The sequence below is a fragment of the Falco peregrinus genome, chromosome 6 (assembly GCF_023634155.1).
Source record: "Falco peregrinus isolate bFalPer1 chromosome 6, bFalPer1.pri, whole genome shotgun sequence".
Taxonomy (NCBI): Eukaryota; Metazoa; Chordata; class Aves; order Falconiformes; family Falconidae; genus Falco; species Falco peregrinus.
Window position 1 is genome coordinate 73,231,546 of NC_073726.1, and position 22,616 is coordinate 73,254,161.

Genomic DNA, 22,616 nt, shown 5'->3' on the forward strand with positions numbered 1-22,616 from the left:
TTTAGAACTTTTATTTCATGATCTTAAACATACTCCATTCTATGTGATCAGCTAAACATAACCTAGCTAAGCTCCTCTTGTTTTCCATTATCCAGAATTTAGGACAAGGAAGAACAGAGTTCATGACATTTTGATCATTTTTGCCTCATTAAAATCTTGTGGACTCCAAGGAGCACAGTTAGGGCATGTTTGTAAAAGACAGGAGTCTAAAGCCTTGCTTTGAGCGATGCCTGTTTCAGAGAAATGCTCTGCATGAATTACCATACATCTTTCCCTCTCTGTCTGGTTCCAGGCTACAGCACTTCAGTTATTTCACCTTTGAACAGAATCCCTAACTTTTAGAACATTTTCAGGCAATTAATCATAGGCAGTCTGTGAAGTCCAAGATCTCTTTACAGCTAATGGCTCTAAATTATTAGGAGGATGGCCGTATACAGGAAGGAGTGAATGCCAGTTAAAGCCTAAGCACTCCAGACTTTCTAGGCAATTCCCAAATCCTGCGATGCTGTAACTGCATCTTTGAATGCAGCAAACAGGATTTCTGTTCAGTTGATTGGATGGCCTCTTCCAACAACTGCTGAGGAGCTGTTGATTTTAAGGATGCCCAGCAAGCTGGATTTGTGTTGTAAAGTGCTGCTAGATCAGTATTACTGCAACAGGAGGCTTTCCCTCCCACAGCCCTCCTTTTTCCTGCAGCTGTCAGTAGGCACAGACTCGCTGGCTTGTGCTGTAAAAACAGTGTTATTACCTGTTGGCCTTGATGCAAAAGCAGCCAATCTAAGCTTGCTTCCAGTATTCGCGCGGGGAAGGTAAGTTGTGTTAACAGGGGAAGCAGAAGATGAGGGGTGCGTACATTGTCAGGCCAAGTTCAAGTACTTAGCCGGAAGGACCCCAAAAGAGCAAAGTTAGGCTGCTGCAGCTGCTGCTGCCACTTTTCCACTTTAGCTTTCCTCCTTTTTCCTCTGCCTGTGCTTTTGTCCTCCTGGTGTGCTTGCCATTTTATAGTAGTTTTAAGGGATGAAAGCAAATGATGGCTGATGGGTGACATGGTAGGGCTTTAAGTGGGAATTCAGATTGGTTCCAATACCAAGCAATATAGTAACGCTGACAAAGCAAGTGGAGGCAGCAGAATAGGCTTAGAATGGCCACCATAAACATAAGTGACTGACAAAAGAAATGGTGATATAAAAATACCAACACTTCTGGAAAAAAAAAAAAAAAATCAACACCCTGATGTTAAAATGTCCAGAACTGTCAAAAGATCTTGTGCTCTGGGAATCCACATACCTTCTGAGCTGTCCAGATGTGGCACAGACTGCAGCTGACCTGTCATCTTAGTAATATTTAGTATCCCATTCTCTTCTGACTTTCTGGGAATCTGGGTGCTGAGCACGCGCAGGAAATCGGGGATTACAAACTTGTCTGAACTTTTCACTGCCAGACATTAACATGCGGATGCAGCAGCCTATATGTAAATGATGTTATCTGAGCTGTTTTATGCATGTGTTTCCAGGATAAGAAAGGAGATTATTTCATTGTGTGAAGTAATTACCTGCGAGGAAAAAATTAGAGCCTTTTTAATGTTAATGCTAGGCGTGTTTTTATTAACCTTCACACTCAATGATCCAGTGTTGTATGTTTATTGCGTATTTTCAAATATTAAGGACTAGATCCTTTTAACCTAAATGAAAGAAGTTCTTGATGTGACTCTGCATAAGCAGGTTTCTTTGCAAGGTTATAGCCACATCTCAGAGCCTTCCTTTGCCCCTAAATCAGGGTTGCTTTACCAACCATAAAGACAAAGTGACTTAGGTGTCATGGAATTGCTGCTTAATCATGCACAGCAATGGCTAATGATAAAAATTGGGCAATCATATTAAATAGGAACTACAGGGAAAAAAATATTGCAAAACAGAGAAAATATGTGCTTGGCCTAATCTGGAGTTGCATACAAACAAGGCAACAGAGTTCAAGTTCACATAGCAGACCTAAGCCCAGATGGGAACAGCCCTTTTGGCTTCGGGTGGACAGCTTGTCTAATTAAAAGTTAAACATGCTTATACTACAAACATGATACGAGAGAGAATCTGTGTGAGAGTCTGATCTCTTGTGGTTACTACATCTCAGAGGAAATTCAGCATGTTGCTTAGAAATTCTGTAACTAGATAAGGGAGGAGGAGAGTAACTCTCAAATTTCATGTTTTAGTATTTGTATAGCTTTTAAACCAGCGTTTATTTTGTTGTACTTTGTTACGCATGATAGAAACGGGGTTGTTGAGGTGTACTATACATACATATTTTACTATAGAGCATCAGCTGATGATAGTATGTTGCATGCAATGGAAATGAATATATTATATATGCAATCTGCCAAAGGAAGTTACCACAGACACTGCAGGTGATGGACTGAGATCACCTAGTGTAATCAAGCCCCAAAATCTGACTGTATTAGCACAAAAAAAGATCCTCAAAATGTATGCTAGTGTAACAAAACTGAAAAACAAGTGGTTCACAGCCACTGGTCCAGCATTAATTAATGTGAAAATAATCAAGGGGGGGAATGGTTTTGGGTTTTTTTCTGTAAAGCCTCATCTTAAGCTGAATGCTTTGCTCCCTCTTTACATGGAACTTGTGGTTGTGAAACTGGGAAGTGAAGGTGGCTGAAGGACAGGTGTGTAAGATCAGATCCTCAAGGTAGCAGGGAGCACAGAAACCATGGCCTCAAGTGGTGGCAAGGATTTTTCTTGGCAGAAACAAGCAGAAGTAGGTCATCGCTCTCTGCAGGCTGACACCTTAACACTTTTCAGTGCCTGAATTACATTTCTATAATATGTGCTGCTTTGTTGTACCTCATGCGCTAGCGCAACCTAAATCAAATATTTTTCTCACCTTTAAAGTCCACAGTTTTACGTGAAGACATGTAGGCATGAATTGTTGTAAGACGCACATTTAAAATTAGATCTTTTTCACCTTGCTCCAAAGTGTTACAATAAAAATGTTTCCTATGTTTTCTAAGCTTTAAATAGCTGGATCCACTTTTCACCAAGATGAAACAAATACTTCACGTTGCCAAACCAGCTAGAAATTCAACCATAAAGATGATGGTTCTGATAAAATATCTAGTTAAATGTAATATAAAGCCAAACTGCTGCCATTTGTCCTGATAGTAGACTTCTACAGCAACAGCTTGCTAAGAATTTATAGTGCCACATTTTCCTATGATATTTTAAGTAGTATAGTATGTCGTTTTGGGGCACTGAACTGCCTAGGAAAAGTACTAGACAGTATTTGTTTCTTGAATACAGTTTAAATGTGTCACTAGGCAAAAATCATTAAGCACATAATAAATGTTCATCTTCACTGAAAAAAAGACATTTTAAAAGACTGAGTAAAATCAAAAGCCTTATGTGATTAAAAACTAGACCCATCTCTACTGAGAATACTCCATGTCTATATATAACAGCTTTCACCTGAAGACTTCAAAGACAGACAACTATACCTCTGAGCAATCCTGGGAAAGAGACTTTATTATGCACACCCTAACCATGGTTAAACTGCTGCATAATAAAATGAAAAAATAGTTTACCTGCTCCTATACAGTCCGTTGCTTTGGAGAGGCTGTGAGCAACTGGGCTGGGAATAGACTTCAGAAGAGGGGAATTGCTGGTTTGCTTATTAGAAGACATGCAGCATGTCTGTAGGGCATGTCATTGGGGCATTAAGCTAATTTAAGATTTAGGTCTCTCAATTCTGCAATGTATTCGAGGGACCCTCTGAACTACTTAAATTCTGAATTATGGAAGGGTCACGGTGCAACTTAGACTCTCCTGTGTGATACGTGCCAAGTCCTCACCTCCTAGCAGCCAGCTTCTATAGGCCAACAATATCAGGATTTGCTACGAGCTCCTCAAAACTCATCACAATCCCAGCTCTTGGGCTGGTTTTGACATCCTGGCCCCATTGAGGTCAATGGGAATTTTGCAATCAATACCTGCAAGGCCAAAGTTTCCGACAAGGCTTACAGAGTTCATTTGAGAGCACACATCTCTCACCATTTAGTTTGCAATAAAGGTGGCTGTTGCGAGTTTGGGTGTAAAGCACTCAATCTCAGTTTCCATTAGTGATAATCAGCAGGAGCATAATGCAAGTTTTCAAATGTTTATTTCCCAGTGCTTCAAAGAAACACTGTTGGAACTCAATCAACATGTGCATAGTTAAGACCTTATTTTCTCCTTCTTTGTTTACATTATGAGGATCTCAGCCATGCACCAAACATTTCAGTTATTTTGGTAAAATAAAAGCTTCGCTGAAAGAAATGGACTCACAGGTCACTCAGAACTGGTACTTGTGGTGTTTACAGTGGGGCAGTTGGCCTGGATGGCACATTGCCTAACTGCAGCATGAAAGACAGTGCATTTACTGGGAATGGAATGGCCAGAGTTGCCAAGATCCCACGGCTGTCCAGAGTACGACCCCAAGCAGCTGATACTGCCACAGAAACGTTCTCAACCTCTTGCCCCAAAGCTGCCATGCAAACATCACAGCATACAGACACACTGGCCCATAACATGAGGTAACAGGAGTGGCAGTTGTTACATCAATGGAGTTGGATTGCAGAATGTGCTGGTATGTGTATAGGTTTTCTACAGATTACTGCTGCGTTCTATGTTTCTGTTGCCAGGGTGGGGCAAAAGGGAGTACACAAGGCTGGGTGCTCCCCCTGTCAAACCGGATACATGAATAGAAGGTGTGTGTGGGTATTGAAGAGGGAGGAGGGGAGCAGGAGAGTTCCATTTTTGCAAGTTTGCAACTATATTCCAGCTTCAGAGTGGGGAAGTTTGCAGAGCAAAACCAGGGAGATTTGACAGGCAGGCATTCCCCTGGCTCTGTTGTCAGTATGCAGACAGGCAGTGCAGTTCCTTTGGCACAGAATTGCTGCAGTGAGCTGATGAAGATCTTTTCAGTCCCTGGGCTTCCCAGTGCTGTCATGACAACAGCTACTTTCTCAGTCCTCTGAAACCCCTTTTCACATTCAGTGAATGCCATGCACAGAAAAGTAGGTTGTTCTCATCAATCTCCCTCTCTCTCTCAGATTTAATTGATTGATTGAGAACAGGGACGGATGCTGTACTTCTGTGGACTCCGCTTATTTTCCATGAACACGATGGATCCTTGATTTTATAGAAAAGGTTTGAAGAGCTATGAATTGGAAATGTTTTAATAGCTCATCAGGCAAATACAATATCTGTAATAAATATTTGTTACTGACAAATGACAATAAAGTCATCCTACTGTTTTTGTAATTATTAGTTTTGATTACTTTGAATATGGCTTCTGCTGTTCAGTGGATACCATAATAATGGAAAGGATAATGGATGCAAACCTGAACTTTTCTGAAATGTAGCTGTTTGCTTGTGCTTAAGCCTACCAAATAATAATTTCTATATAAATACACTAATTCTGTATAACTCTAGCTGTTTGATAAACATTTCATGACCTGGATTTTTATTTTAACCTAAGCAGAGCAGTGTGGAGAGAAGAGAAATTGTCCAGCTGCTAAGGTTTTGGGAAATCTGGAATGTGATACCTTCTCCATGGCAGCATCTTGCCCAAGGCTGATCAGACTGTGTGATAAATGCCTCTCTTAAGGATAATAACCTCTCTCCCTTAACACTCTATCATGTCAACATCTGGAAAGATCTTGGAAAATATGTAATCTTAGTTGCTTATCACTTTTAATCTTACAGGATTTAGCAGGACCCTAGATTTGTCATACACACTACCATGGGATTTCTGAATGTAGTCATTAGTCTTTCAGGCTGCATCTAAACCTGCCTGCAGGGACTCACTGCTTGGTCCTAGTCATGCAGCTCAGCTCAGCTTCTGTGGCTCCTGACCAGGGTTCCCTTCCCATTTTTTGAAATCACGGTGCAAGAAATGACTGATGTGAACATGTTTTTTATCCCCATGTGGAGCTGGAGCAAAGCCAGGGTATATGGTTATATCTGGGAGCTCAGAAAAATGTTTACTGTTTTTGCAGATTTGGCAATGCCTGTGTCTTTGTGTAATGTGGGAAGAATATCTCAACTTTACAGAATCACAAAATAGCTGAGGTTGGAAGGCACTCCTGGAGATTGCCAAGACCAACCCCTCTGCTCAAAGCACTGTCAGCTAGAACAGGCTGCTCAGAACCATGTCCAGATGTGTTTTGAATATCTTCAGGAATGGTGATGCCACAACCTCTCTGGGCAAAGTCTTCCACTGTTTGACAGACCTTACTGTGAAAAAGGTTTTTGTTATGTTTAAATAGAATTTTCTGAATTTCAGTCCATGGCCATTGCCTCTTGCCCTTCACCAGATACCACTGAGAAGAGTCTGGCTCGATCTTCTTTGCTCCCCCCCCCGACATTTATACACCTTATACCCCTAAGCCTTCACTTTGCCAGGCTGAACAGTCCCAGCTCTCCCACTCTCTGCTCATCTGACATGTTCCACTCTCTTAACTATCTTCAGGGCCCCTTGCTGGGCCACCACAGCATGTTCTGAGAAGCTGAGAACCGTGGTTGGAAGGACATGTGTTCACAAGAACTTGATCTTTGAAAGACAAGAAAGTCTTCCAAGAATGAAAAGAAGGGTGGGGAAAAAAGCACAAACTTTATAACTACATTTCTTCAAGGAAATTTTCTTTTACATTCTATGAAATATTAAAAAAAAGACTGTTCTATGAAAAACCCATATTCTAGTTACAACCGCAAATCGAATAAGGGGAGTTTTAAAGTAATCCTAGAAGAACATGGAAAAGCTGCTGTAAACTTGTACTCCATCCAAGCTGTGATTTGTATTTAATTAGCATTCAATTCATTATGCATTTCTGTTTGGTTGTAATGGTTACACACCAGTTTTGCAACATGCAAGATCTTGATTACTTTTATGGTTTTGAAAAGAACCTCCATGTGTGCAAAGAAAGACTCTGCTCTTGACTTCACATCTACACTTTTAGAAAAAAACTGCTGGGATTTACTGCCTAGTGTGCTTGTGCAGAATTGCCCCCTGCATTGGGATGACATCCCCCTGGTTTTATTGTAAAGCTCTGTAGTAACTGACCTGCAGAAAATAAATGGCCATACTGGTAGCAACCTTGTATCTGTGGTCAGGTGCACACCTTCATTTACAGCTGGAATCCGGCTCTGTTCTGTATAAGAATGTGGAAAACAGCATTCCCCAAATTAACAGCATGTTAAGACTCTTTAATCTGGAAATATGCTAATTATCTCTGGTTAAAACTACTCTAAATTGCACTCTTTAAGAATGTTGATTCTTCTGAGACTTAAGAATTTTGGCTGCCTTTTACTGAAAAAGAGCAGACTCTGCCAAGTAAAAAATACACACAAGGAGGTATAGGATACTTTGGGAGGAAAAGAAAATGTCTCTTATAATTTTTTTAAATCATAATACGTAAATATTGACAATATTCATGACAGAGAAAAGATGCTCTATTTGTTTGTATAGTACTGCATATATTATTTTTTCACCCGTACATACAATGTATTGCATCAGCTATTTAAATTTTCCAATATGGCACTTGGAAAACTTTCTGAATATTTTCAAAGAAAAGCACAACATATTTTTAGCATATATTTATGCAAGTCCCTGGAACTCACAAAAATTTTGAGACATGGAGTGACAGAATTAATATTCAGGTAGGTATACCAATGCAAAAGAATGGGAAGTAGCTTGTGCTTTTGAAGCAAATTCCGAGTTCATTCTCAGTGGTATCGTATAATAACCAATAGCTTATCATAGCTAAATAGTATCTATTTGAAATTCTATGCCTATTTTTCAGTTTTTGCAACAAGCTGTAAAGCACATAAATGAACCATATTACGAGGCCTTTCAGTGCCTTGAACTGAAAGCTTTATGTATCTTTCACTTACAGGAGATCTTCATGCTTTCTTGTTTAGCTTTGTTTTCCCTTCAATATCATTTGACAGCAAATTTAACATCAATTAGTGTGCATTTTAGAGAAGAGGTTTTATGCACTTTCAAAATATCTGATTCAATTGTATGAAAGCATCTATGGAAGACAGGCTTCCTCTTACTGTTTGTGTTAATAGATGGCTTAATGCAAAGATGCCCTCATCTCTGCTGGGCTTGCATGTTGTTAGAATAATACAAATGCAAATATAATGAATGTTAGGATGTGCTTCTGGAGGAGCTCCAGAATGACAGAATGGGGTTTTCCACTCCTGAACTAACTCCTGGTTCTTTGTGTCACCTTAATAATTTCTTAATTCTTCTATTCCTTTTTTTCTATCTCCAGAGTGGGCACAGTTACATTTAACTGAGCTGTCTGGAGTTTTCTTAAGTTTCATGAATTAACAGCAACAGAATGACTTTTTTTTTCTTTTTTTTTTTTTCTCCTAGTTACCACTAAAAACAGTTCCTTGGTCTAGCTGAATTTCAGAGACAGCTGTGCTGGCACAACAGAAGAGGCAGTGTGTCACCATGAGAGCTGTAACAAACCACAAGCAGGCAAGAGGGGGAAGAAGGACCCGAGCAGCGTCTAGAATTCATATCACTGCAAAGTGTTTTGCGTACAGCCCCAGCAAGGGCTCACCACCCAGTGGGGAGAGCAGGATTCCAGCACAACATGCATTTCCAGCAGCCTTCCTATGGTTGACCCAACCTAAGCAAGGCTTGACGTTTCCTATAGTCATGGTTTCTAAGCAAACAGTATGGGCAAAGATTAAAGGCACCTTTAAAAAGAAAACAGCGTAGAAGCTGAGTTTAAAGGGAGAATTAACTGCGTGCTGCAGGAGAGGGTGGGGTCAGAATTGCAGAATGAGACAGTTTCAGTCCGGTCTGAAGGGCTGGGTGAGAACTGAGAGCTGGATGCTTACTTGGAGCAATGGGAGACTGCTGTCTCTTCCTCCAGCCCTTCAATTTGGATGTGGGAGGGTGGGGCAGAAAGAAGGGAAGGGTGCCGTTTCCAGAGGCTGCTGAGCAGGCAGAATATTGCGAGCAAGGTGAGTCATGAGGTTCAGGCAGCAGGAATTTCCTGCAGTGCTTAAGACATGCATGCGGAGGCAGGAGCAGGAGAAGGGAGTTCAGTGACCAAATGTTTTGTTTTAGAGAATTTCCCCTGTTATCCTAACAAATGCAAGACAGGATGTCACTTTTCCTGTATCTTGGGCCTATGACATTTTTCTTCTCTCTATATAGGCATTTCTTAACGTTTGGCAGTGTTTTGCTTGCATATTATAGTACCTACTACTATTACATATTATGATGCTGATCAACGTTAGGAAAAAAAAACCTCAAAAAACCTGTCTTACATGTACAAAATCTTCTGATGATCTCATCTAATTGTCCTTCAAAAAAACCCAAACCAAACCCCGAAACAGCAAAATTGTTGTGACTCAAGAAGAAACTACTTCTTTAGAGCGTGCTCATTATTGATGGTGCAGTCAATGTGAACGTCCTGCACCCTGGTGTTCCTCAGGTAAGAGAATAACATCTTAATTTCTTCTCCCTGCTCTGCTGTGTCTCCAACATGGTTTGTTCTCACACTGCTGAAGAATGGTTCTGCTTGGATTCTTTGCTTGTCAACAAACTTCTCCTAGTTTATCTACTTACATTTCTTTTTCACTCTGTACTTTGTTGAGAATGTCTTCCAAGTACCAGAGATTAGTATGCCTCAACATAAATATCTCAGCTTTAAAACATCATCCCTGTTGTAACATGATAGTACCAAGCTAGACTGAGCATTCCAGAAGCCCTTTGTGTGAACAAGAGAGTAACCTCCACCCTCAAAGCCTAAGTGGATGTGTAAGTTCTTTTTGCCAAAGGATTTCCTAACAGCCTGTCTCCTGCTTTGAGCTTTCATCAGACCATTCAAATACAAGTGATTTAGATGCCTTTGCAAGTTCTAGAGTCACCTGTTCTCAGATAGATCTCCTTTTTCAAAAGGCTTGAAAAGTCAAAAAGAAATTGGAGAAAAAGGAGATTTACCTTTGGCAAGCTGGGTATTTTTGTACAAAGCTCAGTAACAAGTCACTCAACTAATCATTGCTGCTTGCACTTGGTGAGTCTTTCACTATATTACAGCACTCAAGGACGAAGCCTGGATGCAGAATTTTGTGGTTTCAGAAAACTGAGAGCAGGACACCAAGATGTTATCACGGAGTATTTCTTTGATGACTGCCTGCTGCAGTAGTGACCCCTTTGGTACTGATCTCTTGCTTAAATGCTAAGTGATTTGCATTAGGCAGGTTCACACCGGCTTTCCTATTCATTCGTGTCCTGAGGTTTCCTTCCCTGACCCTCTTTGAATACACAAATTACCAAATGAGCTGGCGTCTCTACCGTTCTACTAGGAAAGTGGGAGGTCTGAATGGCCCTGCTTGCTTTCAGTACACAAACAGCGGGAGCCTTGCCTGCGCACAGGACCTCGAGAAACCCAGACTGGGGATAAAAAAAAAAAAAAAAAAAAAGTACATTGGTGGGCTTGTGAACACACAGTGGAGTGGATTTGGACAATTTACATTAGGGTACATGGAGGTTTTTGAGATAAACTTTTCAGCTTTTCCCCCTTTTCCCTTAAATTCCTAGGTCAGGAAAAAGATGTCTTTTTACCCAAGTCCTTTATACATTGTTGGTTTCTCATGAGTTGACCCCTCTCTGAATCTGTCCCTTGCTAAAGCAGGGAATTCCATAAGGATATAAATGGGTAGAAGAGACAGGAATTACTTCAGCTACTGCCATCTATTTTTTGAAACCTCACGCTTCTTCTTCGGTAAGACTAGTGGCAGCAACACCCACCCGGGAGTGCCACACCTTGCTGAGTGAAGAATGAAGTACAAGGCACATTGTTAGCAGGAGAGAAGGGGGAAGGCAGAAGAGGATGTAGAAGCTCAGGGTTTGGTGACTCTTGTGGTGGTTACTAGACGAGCAATACATATATTATACAGCTTAAACAGCATTACAGCTGTCCTTGTCTTTTTTCTTCTCTTTTTTTTTTTTTTTTTTTTTTTTTTTTTAAGCATTCTTGCGATTTCCACTTTATAGCTGAGGCTGTTTTCTAGATATCTGGGGAACTATCATCACTTTTTTGATGTTGTTGGTTTCCAAGGTTCGCTTATACTCCTCTGCAGGTTCCCAGTGTTATTGGTTTGTTTTCAAAGCTTAATCCGATGTCATGTCCCTTTGCTCCAATGTTGTGTTGCTGTTTCAGCACTGTGGCATTCTGTTTTGATGCTGCTGTACCACGGGTTGCTGGTGTTGCTGCTAACAACTGCATTTGTTTATGGGCTGGGAGCCATCTCCAGCTATGCCTATGCAGGTTTTAGAAGCACCCTTTCCAGATTTTAATCCTACGTGGTTAACTTCTGGAATCTAGGATCTCTGTGGCTATGCCAAATATACCTGCTGTAACTTGAATTGGAGATGTTCTTCCTATTGTGCAGAAAGCACAGTGTTTTTCTGGACTGAGTTGTGGTTCAGTGTTTTGTAGTTTGTTTCTAAACTAAACTGCTATTGCTTCACATTTTTTTTTTTAAATGTGGCAAGCTCTGTAAGAGTTGGGTAAAGACTGACAGATGTATACATGACATATAAAATACATGTGCAATAGCATTTTATTCTTTCAGTTACTCTCTTCATCCCTGCAGTAATTTGTCAAACTACCTGATTTCATCTCTGTGTTCAGATTCTACCCGCCCTCCTGTTCTATGGCAAATCCCCTTCCTATAAACTTTTGCTAATCACTTCCACACAACAATTTATCAAATGCTTTCTTGATGTCCATGTAGAACACGATTCTTGTCAAAAAGCCTGTAACATTAGGCTGGCATGATTTACTTTTTGTAAACTTTATCCCATTTTACATTAATATTAAAATGACTTTAATTTTCAAAATTTCCCCTGAAGTCTTGTATGTGATTGACATCCTGTTCAGCTGTCTCTCACCTTTCCCCCTATACATATACATAGCAGTGGGGTTTTTTTCAGACTGGACAATTCCCAACTCGATTTACTAAGCCCATGCCTCCAGAACCAAATTTAGCCTCATGAGGAAAAAGAACCCGAACAATTTCCCCACTTTTAGTACGTTAAACGCTTTGGTTTTACTTTCATTTAAATGCCGTAATCTATACTTTGCATTCCCCTTTAGTCACACTGCTTTTCCCCGGTAGCCAACACGCCTCTTTATGGCAAATGGAGGCTTAAGGCCACATTTAGTTTATTCTCTTTGCGCTCTCCCTCCTCACTGCGTAGTGCCACGGCTTTTTCGTTCCTTTTCCTGAGTATCGCTGAGAACCTTTTTCTGTCCTCTTTGTGTCTCCGCTGAGATTGTCTTTTGACAGTTCTCACTGGGTAATGTCACATCGTGCCCTGCACCCTGTAAGGTCTCTTTGCTGAGGTGCCTCGCTTCTCCCTTTCTCCTAAGTTCTATATTCCGTTTCCCCCGTTTTAGTTATTACGAGTCCAGCCAGCTGGGGAGTTCCTACCGACTCGTCGTCGTCGTCGTCCCCCCCTTTTCCTCTCAGGGATACAAATGTCGCTAAGCCTTCCCCAGCGGTGACTCCCGGGCTCTGGCCCCCTCCGGCCCCAGGCTACCCCGCTCCTGACTGAACCCGCCGGGAGGCGCCTGAGGGGCGGCGGGACGCTCGCGCCACCGGGCTTTCTGCCGGGCGGGGCGGGGCGCGGCAGGGGCTGCGACCCCAGCCGGGAGAGCCTCCCTCGCCGTTCCCGGCTCCTCCTCGGGGCTCCCCGCCGCACACGCTTCCCCGGGCGCGGCGAGTGACGATGGCGCGATTCAAGCGAGGCGTTAGGCGCGAGCCAGGGGCCCCGCCGCCCAACCGCCGCCCCGCCCCGCTCGACCGTTAACGCCCCTCCCGCGCGCCGCCCCCCTCGGCACCCCGCGCCGGCGGCCGCCCCTCCGCCCTTCCCACATTTTTGTCCTCGGGCGCGTTCCGTAGCGCGTGCGGCGGCGGACCGGGCCCCTCCTCTCTGCGGCTCGCGCCGCCGCGCGATTGTGCGGGTGAGAAGGGCAAGGGGAGGGAGCGCGCGCGGCGGGGGGGGGGGGGGGCGCGGCCGCGCGCACGGGCCGCGCGCACGCCCCCGCCGTTGCCGCCGCCGCGCGCGCCCGGCCCCGCTCGGCTCCGCTCCGCTCGCAGCGACTCGCAGGCGCCATGGCGGCCGCTCGCAGCGACATGGCGGAGCCGGAGGGGCTGCTTCCCGGCGAGGCGGCGGCCGCCGAGGAGGAGGAGGCTGGGGCTGGATCCTCGTCGTCGCCTTCGTCCTCGTCGGCGGCGGCCGCGGCGGAGACGGAGTCGCTGCTGCTGCTGAACGGCGAGGCGGAGAGCATGTCGGAGCCGAGCCCGGAGAGCGCCAGCCAGGCCGGGGACGGGGAGGACGAGGACGAGGAGGAGGAGGAAGAGGAGGAGGAGGAGGAGGAGGGCGGCGAGGAGGAGGAGAGCAGCCTGGTAGGGAGCAGCAGCACAAGCAGCGGCTGCTGCAGCGACGAGACCCGCTCGCTGAGCCCCGGCGGCAGCAGCGAGGCCGACGCCAAGGAGGAGTCCAAGGGCCCCCGGGGCAGCCAGGAGGACGGGCTGGGCCGCGGCGGCGGCGGCGGCGGCGGGGGGAGCAGCTCCAGCAGCGTGTCCAGCGGTGGCGACGAGGGCTACGGCACCGGCGGCGGCGGCGGCAGCAGCAGCGGCAGCAGCAGCTGCAGCGCCACGTCGGGGGGCCGGCGGGGCAGCCTGGAGATGTCCTCGGACGGGGAGCCCCTCAGCCGCATGGACTCGGAGGACAGGTCAGTACGTGTCTCGTCCCCCCACCGGCGGCCGCCGCCTGGGCCCTTCCCCGGGGAGCAGGGGGGGGTCCCTCGGGCCCGGGGCCGGCGGGCGCCATGTCCGGTCGCCTCCCCGCCTCGCAGCGCCGGGGGGCTCGCCAGCCTGCCCGCCCCGCCGCAGCGGCGAAGGGGCCCCAGTTCCCGTGGCGCCCACCGCCCCTCGCCGCCCTCCCGGCCGCGGGGGCTGTCAGGGCGGCGGCGGGGGTCAGCCACAGGTTTCTCTGGCCAACTTGTGCCGGGCGGGTCGGGGGGCGGCCTGTGGCGGCGCGGCGAGCCCTCCGCCCCCGCCTCGGCTCCGGCGGGCCGCCTCCGACAGCCTGGCCGCTGCTTTTTTTTTTTTTTGGGGGGGGGCGCGCCCCCCCTGGCCCGGCACCGGGCTGCGGGGGGGCTGCTGGGGCCTCAGCCATCACCGTTAGGCGCTTTGCGCAGAGCCCCGGAGCGGCCCCCGCTGCGATCTGAGCGCGGGGCGCTGCCCGTTCAGGTGGCGGTACTTGGTTGCCGCTTTCCTCAGAACCTGCAGATTTTTTTTTCAGATGGTGCTTTTGGGCTTCTTTAGGGTTGTGTCTTGCGCTAACGCACAGGCAGGGTGTACCAAAGCTTCGCGATGGGAAATCATCGGTGGATGCGATTTTACCTGCGCCCGCACAAGGGTCTTTGCACTAGAGGCAGAAACCTGGGCGGTAACCTCTTAAAACGTAAGGGGCAAACCCCCCTCCTCTAGTTTACTAAAATAAAAACGAGAGTGACCTTTCCGTATTAGTTGTGCACAGGTAATAAGCGTGCACAGGTAATAAGCATGCACAGTATTAAGCAAGGCTCAGTCATTTGAGGCTCAAAGTCATCTTTGGATGAGTTCTGTAATAGTAAATGGAATAATTATTTTGTAGACTTCTGTATGTTAAGTGTACACTTATTTTAGCTTGATTCTTGTGGAAAAGCACAACCAGATTTTCACCCATGGTTGAATTCTACCTTTCATGGCAGGTTTAGCGTACTGAGTCAAGCATTTCAAAGAACATGGCTCATATATTAGTTTTCTTGGATGTTGTGTGCAACGGTTTAATTGACAAACTGAAAATAGGATGAAAAATGGATGTAAGAGCTGTCTTGAAATGCTGTAGGTGCCTTGTACTAATTAATCCTTTCAAATAGTTTAAGAAAGTTGTGTTATTTTCTTATTCTAGTTTAGCATAAAAAAGTATCAGACTTCCCTGTTAGAATTAGTTAAGCAGCAATGGTGATTTTGTTTGTATGTTAAATTAGCTTCATTGTTAAGTGTGAAGAATTACGTGGGTTTGATCCAGAAATGTACTTTGAATATATTAGGTTAAGTTCTGTGTAGCTATACAAATACCCATATTTAAGAAGTAGAGCATCACTACGTCTACAGCCTCAAGTGTTAAAAACAAACAACAAAATCCTTGTGAGTCAGTTCCCCCAAATCATGTAATTGGCCTAAAAGTCTTAAGATGAGAGAAAACATTCTTTGGCTGCCATCTGACTTTTGAGACTACTCATAGGAGTCACATTTTCTTTCTTCCAAACTTATGCAAGATGGAAATGGGGAATGGGTGTTGGAGTTTTGTTTTTTCAAAAGCTGAGATTTTACGTGAAGTCTTGTAAGATGGGAGTAGGCTTCTGTTAAAACAACAGGTACATAATGGAGTTTTAAAATAATAGTTTATTGTTTTTCATATATATATATATAAAAAAATCTAATCCTCATCTTATCTGAGTGTGTGTCAGTTTGTGGGTTGAGGAAGTAACAGAAATAATCTGCAGGGGTTTTTGGAAGTGCAGAGTTGTTTTGCCCTGCCTGTGTGCTCCAGAGCTAGTGTGCCACTTTCTTTCCCTGTCATTGTTCTCATGGTTCTCTTGCTGTACTCTCACACAGTTAAATCTCTGTGTGTACTCATCATTGTGCGTTTTTAATACCATTGATACAGACTCAGTTGCAGAAGAGGGACTCTCTGCATTTAGTGGTTTAAATAAGGGCTGTATCTTGTTTTCGAGCTTAGCAAAGTTTTCAGCTGCCAGGCTGAAAACTTAGGGTGCTGAGAGGGAATTTTGTGCTGTAATTTCAAAGCTGAGTTGGGTAGGAGAAGAGCAGTGCTACCAAGAGTGCCATTTGTTACTCCTGGTGGTTGAGAATTTAATTTTGTGTGCACTCCCTGCACAGCAGCATGGTAGAATGCTTTATTTTTGCTACATGCGGTCTAGCAAGTCACTTGCTTGACCTAGTGATGTGAACGGTTGCTGCTGCTTGGAAGCCAGCCACAACATAATCTTGCGCCTTTAAGATGATCAGACAGACAAGCAGAGTGTTTCAAAAGTAGGGGATGTCCTGAAGAGCTAAATGGTATGTGAGGTGGGATGGTGAAATACCAGGGAAGAGGTGGGAACAGTTTAGACTTCTAGGTAGAAGTACAGGTTTATGATAATAGATTAAAATCCTTACAGATTTAATCATTCATTGATTTGATCACCTCTGTGTTAAAATGTAAGTTCTGTAATTATTAGAGAATTTATATTCTATCTATTAAGTGGTGTTTTGTATGAAATTGTGCAGTATTTCATGACCTTTGCTGACTACTTGTGTCTCTGAAGTCCGAAGGAACTTGGTGTCTGGTCTGAAAAGTGTGTTGTAGAGTAAGATTACCTGGGGAGGGAAGACAGAAAAGGAAGGAGAGAGACTGAAGTAACATGCTTGAATTTACAGTCCCTGTGTTAAGCAAGAGGAAGCTGGTAGAAGGGTATACTTCGTAAAGATGCTTCTGCTGTAGGCAGGTTTGGTAACATTCAGACCATGCCCCTAGGCTTGGAATTTCTTTTCTTGTTTCCTCTTTAGAAAATTTGAATAAATAAGAGGGTGTGGTGAGAAGGCCTGAGTTCTGTGAGTAATCAAATTCCTGTTTCCATGTATATGATCTTTATCATTCTCTACAATTATCAATGTGTTATCTCTTGATTTTTTGTTTAGTCATACCAAATATAAAATAAACTACAAATAAACTAGCTGAACGGGAAAATCTTGCATATGATCAAAATATAACTACTGTTCAGCAGCTTCTATTACTAACAATTTGAATATATTTGCTAATGGAATAAATAATTTGGGGCATTACAGCAGGAAATCTGTAAGTATCAGTAACAACACAAGAAACAAATACAACGTTGAATATCAATGCCCTGAAACTTAGGGTGTATTTTAACCAGCTATTTCCACATACTTGGACAGGCTTTGCACTTTGTTAAAACATATCTTCCCCACCCATCATGCCCCCCCAAGAAAACCCCAGAAAGCAAGAAGCAAACCCCAAACTGATACCTAGGATAACCAGGTGGCGTTTACAGTTCAGGGGTAATATCTATGACTAGTAGGTGTCTTGTTGATCTGTAATCATTCCAGACTTTCCTAGGAATTGTGCTAAGTTCCCACTATTGTGCTGAAGTTTTTCTGCAACCTTACAGCAAGCTTAGATCAGCTGGTGCAATAATAATAGGCTGCATTCAAGGCTAGTTATCCTCCAGATTTATAGTTAGAACAAAGACTATTATCAGCATGTGAATGCTGGCAGTTTTCATGTGCCTTTCCCTAACTTCAGACATGTGCTGAAAGGATGGCTGTGTTTCCCCAGAGTTCTCTGGAGCAGCTAGTCTTATTACAATGCGGAGAAACATTTGATATGACTTTAAAAGAAAAAATAATAGTTCAGGTAACTATAAAAAGAGTAATTGAGTTCAGCATTGAGCCACAGGTACTGAAACTAGACCTAAGCAGGTGCATGGATTTGGGTGTAAATCAGCTGATCGGAATACAGTGAAGATGCATCTGCAACTTGCTGATTTGTTACTGCTGAACTACAATATTTACTTACAAACACTTAGTGTTAGATTACGGAAATAATTGTTTACTGGAAAGTTTGTTATGGAAGTACATTTAAATCTGAAATAGTTGCATTATCAGATTTTGTTTGACTTTAGAACAGTGGTAGATAATTGCAATTGTATTAAGATATTTAGAAGAAATATAAGAAGTAAAGCTGTATGAAGGGCTTTTTTGTTCACCCTTGTGAATTTGCCTTGTGTCTTTGTACTCTCATCTAGAAGTTACCCCTGGTCTTTGGTTCTTACATCATCTTTGCCCTTCTTTTAAGCAGTTCATCCTTTGCTACCTCCTCTTACCCACTAGGCAAGAAGCACTGAAAAAATACGTTTTAGCTGGAGATATCAGCTGGTTTGCTGACTGTTATAGAAGTGCTGATTGACTAGCTGGTATGCCAAATGTAACAGGTTGTTATTGGACCTATGTAGTAATCTTTCCCTCAGGCACTGCACTCATTAATGTCCATCTTTTTCACAGAGTGGGCAATTTTCATGTAATTTGTAGGGATTGCTTTTTGCCTTCCCCCCCCCCCCCCCAGCCTTTTCACATTTACTGTTACTCACCAACAGAATCAGTTATTAGGAGAGACTGACTCAAGGAATACTCAATAATCCTAATAATACTCAAGGAAAATTTTAGCTATCTTAACCATCTTAGACTTGTAGAATACCTCTAGAAATGTTACTATTCTTGCTATTATTCTGTTTCTGTGTAATAGGTGAGCAGTACTGAAAATGGAAGTTTCAGAAATTTTCAATAATAAACCTTTTTGTGCTTCAGACTGTCAGGTTTGTTCATTTTATTGAGTGGAATGAGGCAGTGTGAAACTAATAGTTTGAAAGATAAGAGGCTTAGATGTGAAAAATCCAGGATCTAGGCTGAGAGTTTTTTTAATGTTGTTTAAAATGAAAGCCTTCTCAATTTTTAATAGGTGTGCTGATTTTAAAATACTAGTTATTTAAAAGTTTAAATATAGTCTTTATCTAGTTTTTAAACTCTTAAAAATGAAAAATTTTCAAGGCTGACTAGGCAATGATGTGAATATGAGTGATGTTTATGAAGGAAGTCAGAATAGTAAATTTGAAATATAATCAGGAAGGCATACGGTACTAATAGGTATACTTGATGTATCCATGTGACCAGATTAAAAAGTGCTTCAGTCCTCTCTTTGCTGCATAGTCTCACTTGTTCCTATCCAGGAAATGAAGAATCATTCATTAGCACTAACGGCAAGGTGGTTAAGCCTTTTTTTTTTTTTTTTTTTTTGAGTGTGTGTAATATTGACGTGTCAAATTGGGCTATATAGAAGATCACCTGAGTTTCCAAAACTCTGTGGGTTTGACTGCATTTATTGTTACTTGCTTTCAAAGTGCAAAATAAACCCCTTGTTTCTGTAATGGTTATGTCCAGGCCTTTCTGGCACTGAAGAAAATAGCTTCTCATGGGAAGACAAAACAGGACAGATATTTTATACTGCGAGTATCTTTATTGCTAAAGCTGTTGGTTGTTATAATTGAGTGGTTAACATGAGGTCTTTTTGTGAACTAGATGAAAGAGTCTGGTATAATGAGCTGTTACAGTTATTGTAGTAAGATGTAAATATACTTCATAGAATTTGAGAAAAACATTATCTTATTCAGTTTGAGATAAATGGTATTGCTTTTATGTTGGATTTGTACCTCCACGCAGGTCTATGTACGTTTTGTTTTAAGTTTGTGGTTCATTAAGTCTGTTAACTTCTGAATATGAGGTTTGATTGGTGGGTTGTTTCAAGGAATTTCCTAGGCAGTAGTGGAAAGACCTGTCTTGGTATTTTATTTCATTCCCTCCCTGCCCTTGTCCATTTCTCTTTAAGTTAAACCAAGTGTTATGTATAGCTTGAACATCCATTTGACAGAGATGTGATGTCGTGCATTTCTGAGGCTGGTCACAGATAAAACTGTTCTGTTTTTTTTTCCACTGCTGCAGTGGAAATGTACTATAACCACTCTTACTCAAATCTGCACATCTTTCCAATAGCTTTGATATAGTTACATATTTTTTGAAAATATCTGGATATCACTGTCCAGTTAGAGAATAACAGGGGAATGAGCAGTATGCAGCGCTAGCGTGGAAGACAGCAGTATGAAAGTACACCTAGAACCCACTGTGTTGAGGTAGTTGTAGAATAACCTGTTACTGGGTAGGAAAGTAGAGGCATGGCTTAGAAGGGGCGAGATGGAGCATTTGAGATGAGAATAGAGGTTTTGGGCAAAAGGGAGATGTGATATACAGAAAACTTTAGGTATGATGGGGAATGAGATAGGTCTGATATCCTGAAGAAGAACAAAAGCTTAACCCAAAGGAAGTGAAAAATTACTTTCTGCCATAAAGGAGCCAAGCAATTGCAGGGAATCCTTGAAGCAGGTGGGAATCTAATGTCTAGTTAACTCCTTCATGTGAACAGTGAGTTTTATCCACTCTCCCATTTGCTATTCAAAAAACAGTGTCATGACTTGCAGAAAAAGTGGTAGTTTTGATAGATTCTTTGAGGTAGAGATTTCTTTGTTTTGCTATCTGTCTAGCTGGTTCCTTTTTATAGCTTTATATGAATTCTGTCCACAGTTGTTCATACTTAGAATTTGAACATGTTCAAATAAATTTGCTTTAGAAAATGAAATATAAATATTCCATGTTATGCTTGCTATTTATCATTGGTTTTGTGATGTGCCAAGATAGTGTTTACAATTCTCAGATTGCGATTTTGCAAAACTAAAAAAAACAACAAATGATTCCAAGGAAACATTTGAAGCCTCTCACTCAAGATACTGGTGTACTTTTTTTCCTTTCATTGTGGTAAAATGCACAGGGGAAAAAAAAAAAGACTGGGGATTTCTTTTCCCATATCTAATTCTCTTCTCTATGCTAGAATTTAAAATCTTAATATTTCAGTTGCAAATGTTTAATGGATACTTTCTTTAATAGAGGGTTGCGTAAGGTCTATCCAAAGATACGTGATAGAAAAGCAAAAAGTTTATGATCTTCAAAGTCCTGTTACGGTGATGCACTGTAGAAGAGTGCTGTAATTCAATTAGCTTGTGTAGTGTCAGAGGGAGTAAAATGAACCTAAGTTGTTTGAGGTGGGAGACTTGGAAAAGACAAGATTGTTGAAACATATAGTGGTAGTATCATTTAATAAATATACTTTACCTAAATAAGCATATAGCATAAAGAATCTCCACTTATTGTTGATCTCAGTGGTGTTCCATGTATCTTGTACAGATGACTAATTCCCATGTAAAATTGCAGTAAAGTCCTTATTTTGATAATTATATTTTATTGTGCTGTAATCATAACTTAGATTCCAAACACAAAAAATCTTAAAGGTGCAAAGAAAGTATTTTCATTGTATACAGAGTAAAGAGAGAAACATAAACATTTTTTTTTTCCATTTGTAAATGAAAAAGTACTTTTGACATGTATTTAAGTAGACTTCCTTAGGCTAAGTTGCATGCCAAGTTGTAGATTAGACAATTCAGTCCCCAGCAGAACAGGAATCAGACCTTAATTTATGACGTTTCTGTTAGGAATTGACTCAATTAGTGAAGTTTTACTTTGCTGGTTTCTCTGCTTTTGATGCCTGCGTTAATACTTAGAAGTAGCAACTGTTCACTGAGGTATGAGTAGGCAAAGCTGCTACTTTATAGAATGCTATCCTATCTATGTATTTTTATTCTCTTGTTAAGTTGAACCTGACGTAACGGTAACTGAAACTGGAGGGTTTTTTTTAGTACTCCTCTGGGAGTTTTGCATCTTTCTTTGGGGGTTTTGTCTTCTGCTTGTTTTGTGTTGTGGGTGTTGGGGAAGGTATCCTGAGGATGGGAGAATGGGATGGTAGTAGTTACAGCAGGTGAAACTTCCTTGACACCATGCCTGAAGGCTATTAACTGTACTGATTAGACAACTTTATATTGACTGGTTCTTGGGATGGCAAGCACAGCTCAAAAAAAAATTAATTCTCGTGGTTCTTTAACGACAAATGTGTTACTTCTGTGCTTCTCTTAGGCTGTGCTAGTAAACATACTATTTTATCAGTAAAGACTGAAAATTATGAACCACTTGTTGCTGTTCCCTAATTTTCCAAGTGGATTATCAACTTGAAGATAATGTGGTTCCCAGAAATGAGTCAGCTTCATTTCTATCTTCAAGGCAGAACCACTTACAGTTTCTTGATTTGTGTAATCCTTTTGCATATGTTGTCTTTGTGCTGTCATATCACAGGGCATGTATGTTTAACCTGCTCTACGCTCACTGCTTTTCTGGTATTTTGTCATTCCAAGTTTCTTTAGTGTTACCTGTTCCTCTGTATGCTACAAATCCGGTGATAACCTGGGTTTGTGTTATGTAAATATTATGAGCCCAAATATTCTAGGGCTGACAATTTAAATAATCAAAGTTAAGTGTTCCAGGAGAGTGGAAACAGCTCTAGAGAGGTGGTGATTCATAACACACTTTTTCAGTCTTGTTTTGTTTCCTGTGCATGTTTGTTATTTTAAGTTCCTTTGATTCCGCTATCTTGAAGAGCTTTACTATCTTCCCCTGGTTGTGTATTATCAGTCTGAAGTGTCTGCAGTGTTGCTCCCTTTTCTAGGTATTTATACCTAAGCTAGACATAGCTTTACCCTATAATAAGCTGCTGCTTCAAAAAGAATTTCAAAACAAAATTGTAATGTTATCACTTGCCATGTTGTGTAAAATTCTCTCTCGACTGTTTTATCTTCTACTGTATTGATTTTTTAGTAGTCATAGAACTATATAGCTATTAAATACATTTTATGGACTTATTTTTAAGATGGATGTGTGAATACTTTTTGACTTTTGTTCACTTTGAGAAGT

At 42.2% G+C, this 22,616-nt stretch overlaps 1 protein-coding gene across 2 annotated transcripts in view; it reads left to right on the forward strand.

The window, feature by feature from the left end:
• The first annotated feature begins 13,011 nt into the window (after positions 1-13,011).
• The window catches only part of AEBP2 (AE binding protein 2), a 51,919-nt gene continuing 42,314 nt past the window's right edge, over positions 13,012-22,616 (forward strand). The window contains exon 1 of one of the 2 annotated variants that reach the window (XM_055808197.1): positions 13,012-13,816. In XM_055808197.1, the coding sequence (XP_055664172.1) occupies positions 13,194-13,816 (623 nt within the window). In that variant the 5' untranslated portion in view covers positions 13,012-13,193. The remainder of the gene's footprint in view (positions 13,817-22,616) is intronic. The other variant, XM_055808198.1, reaches the window with a different exon arrangement.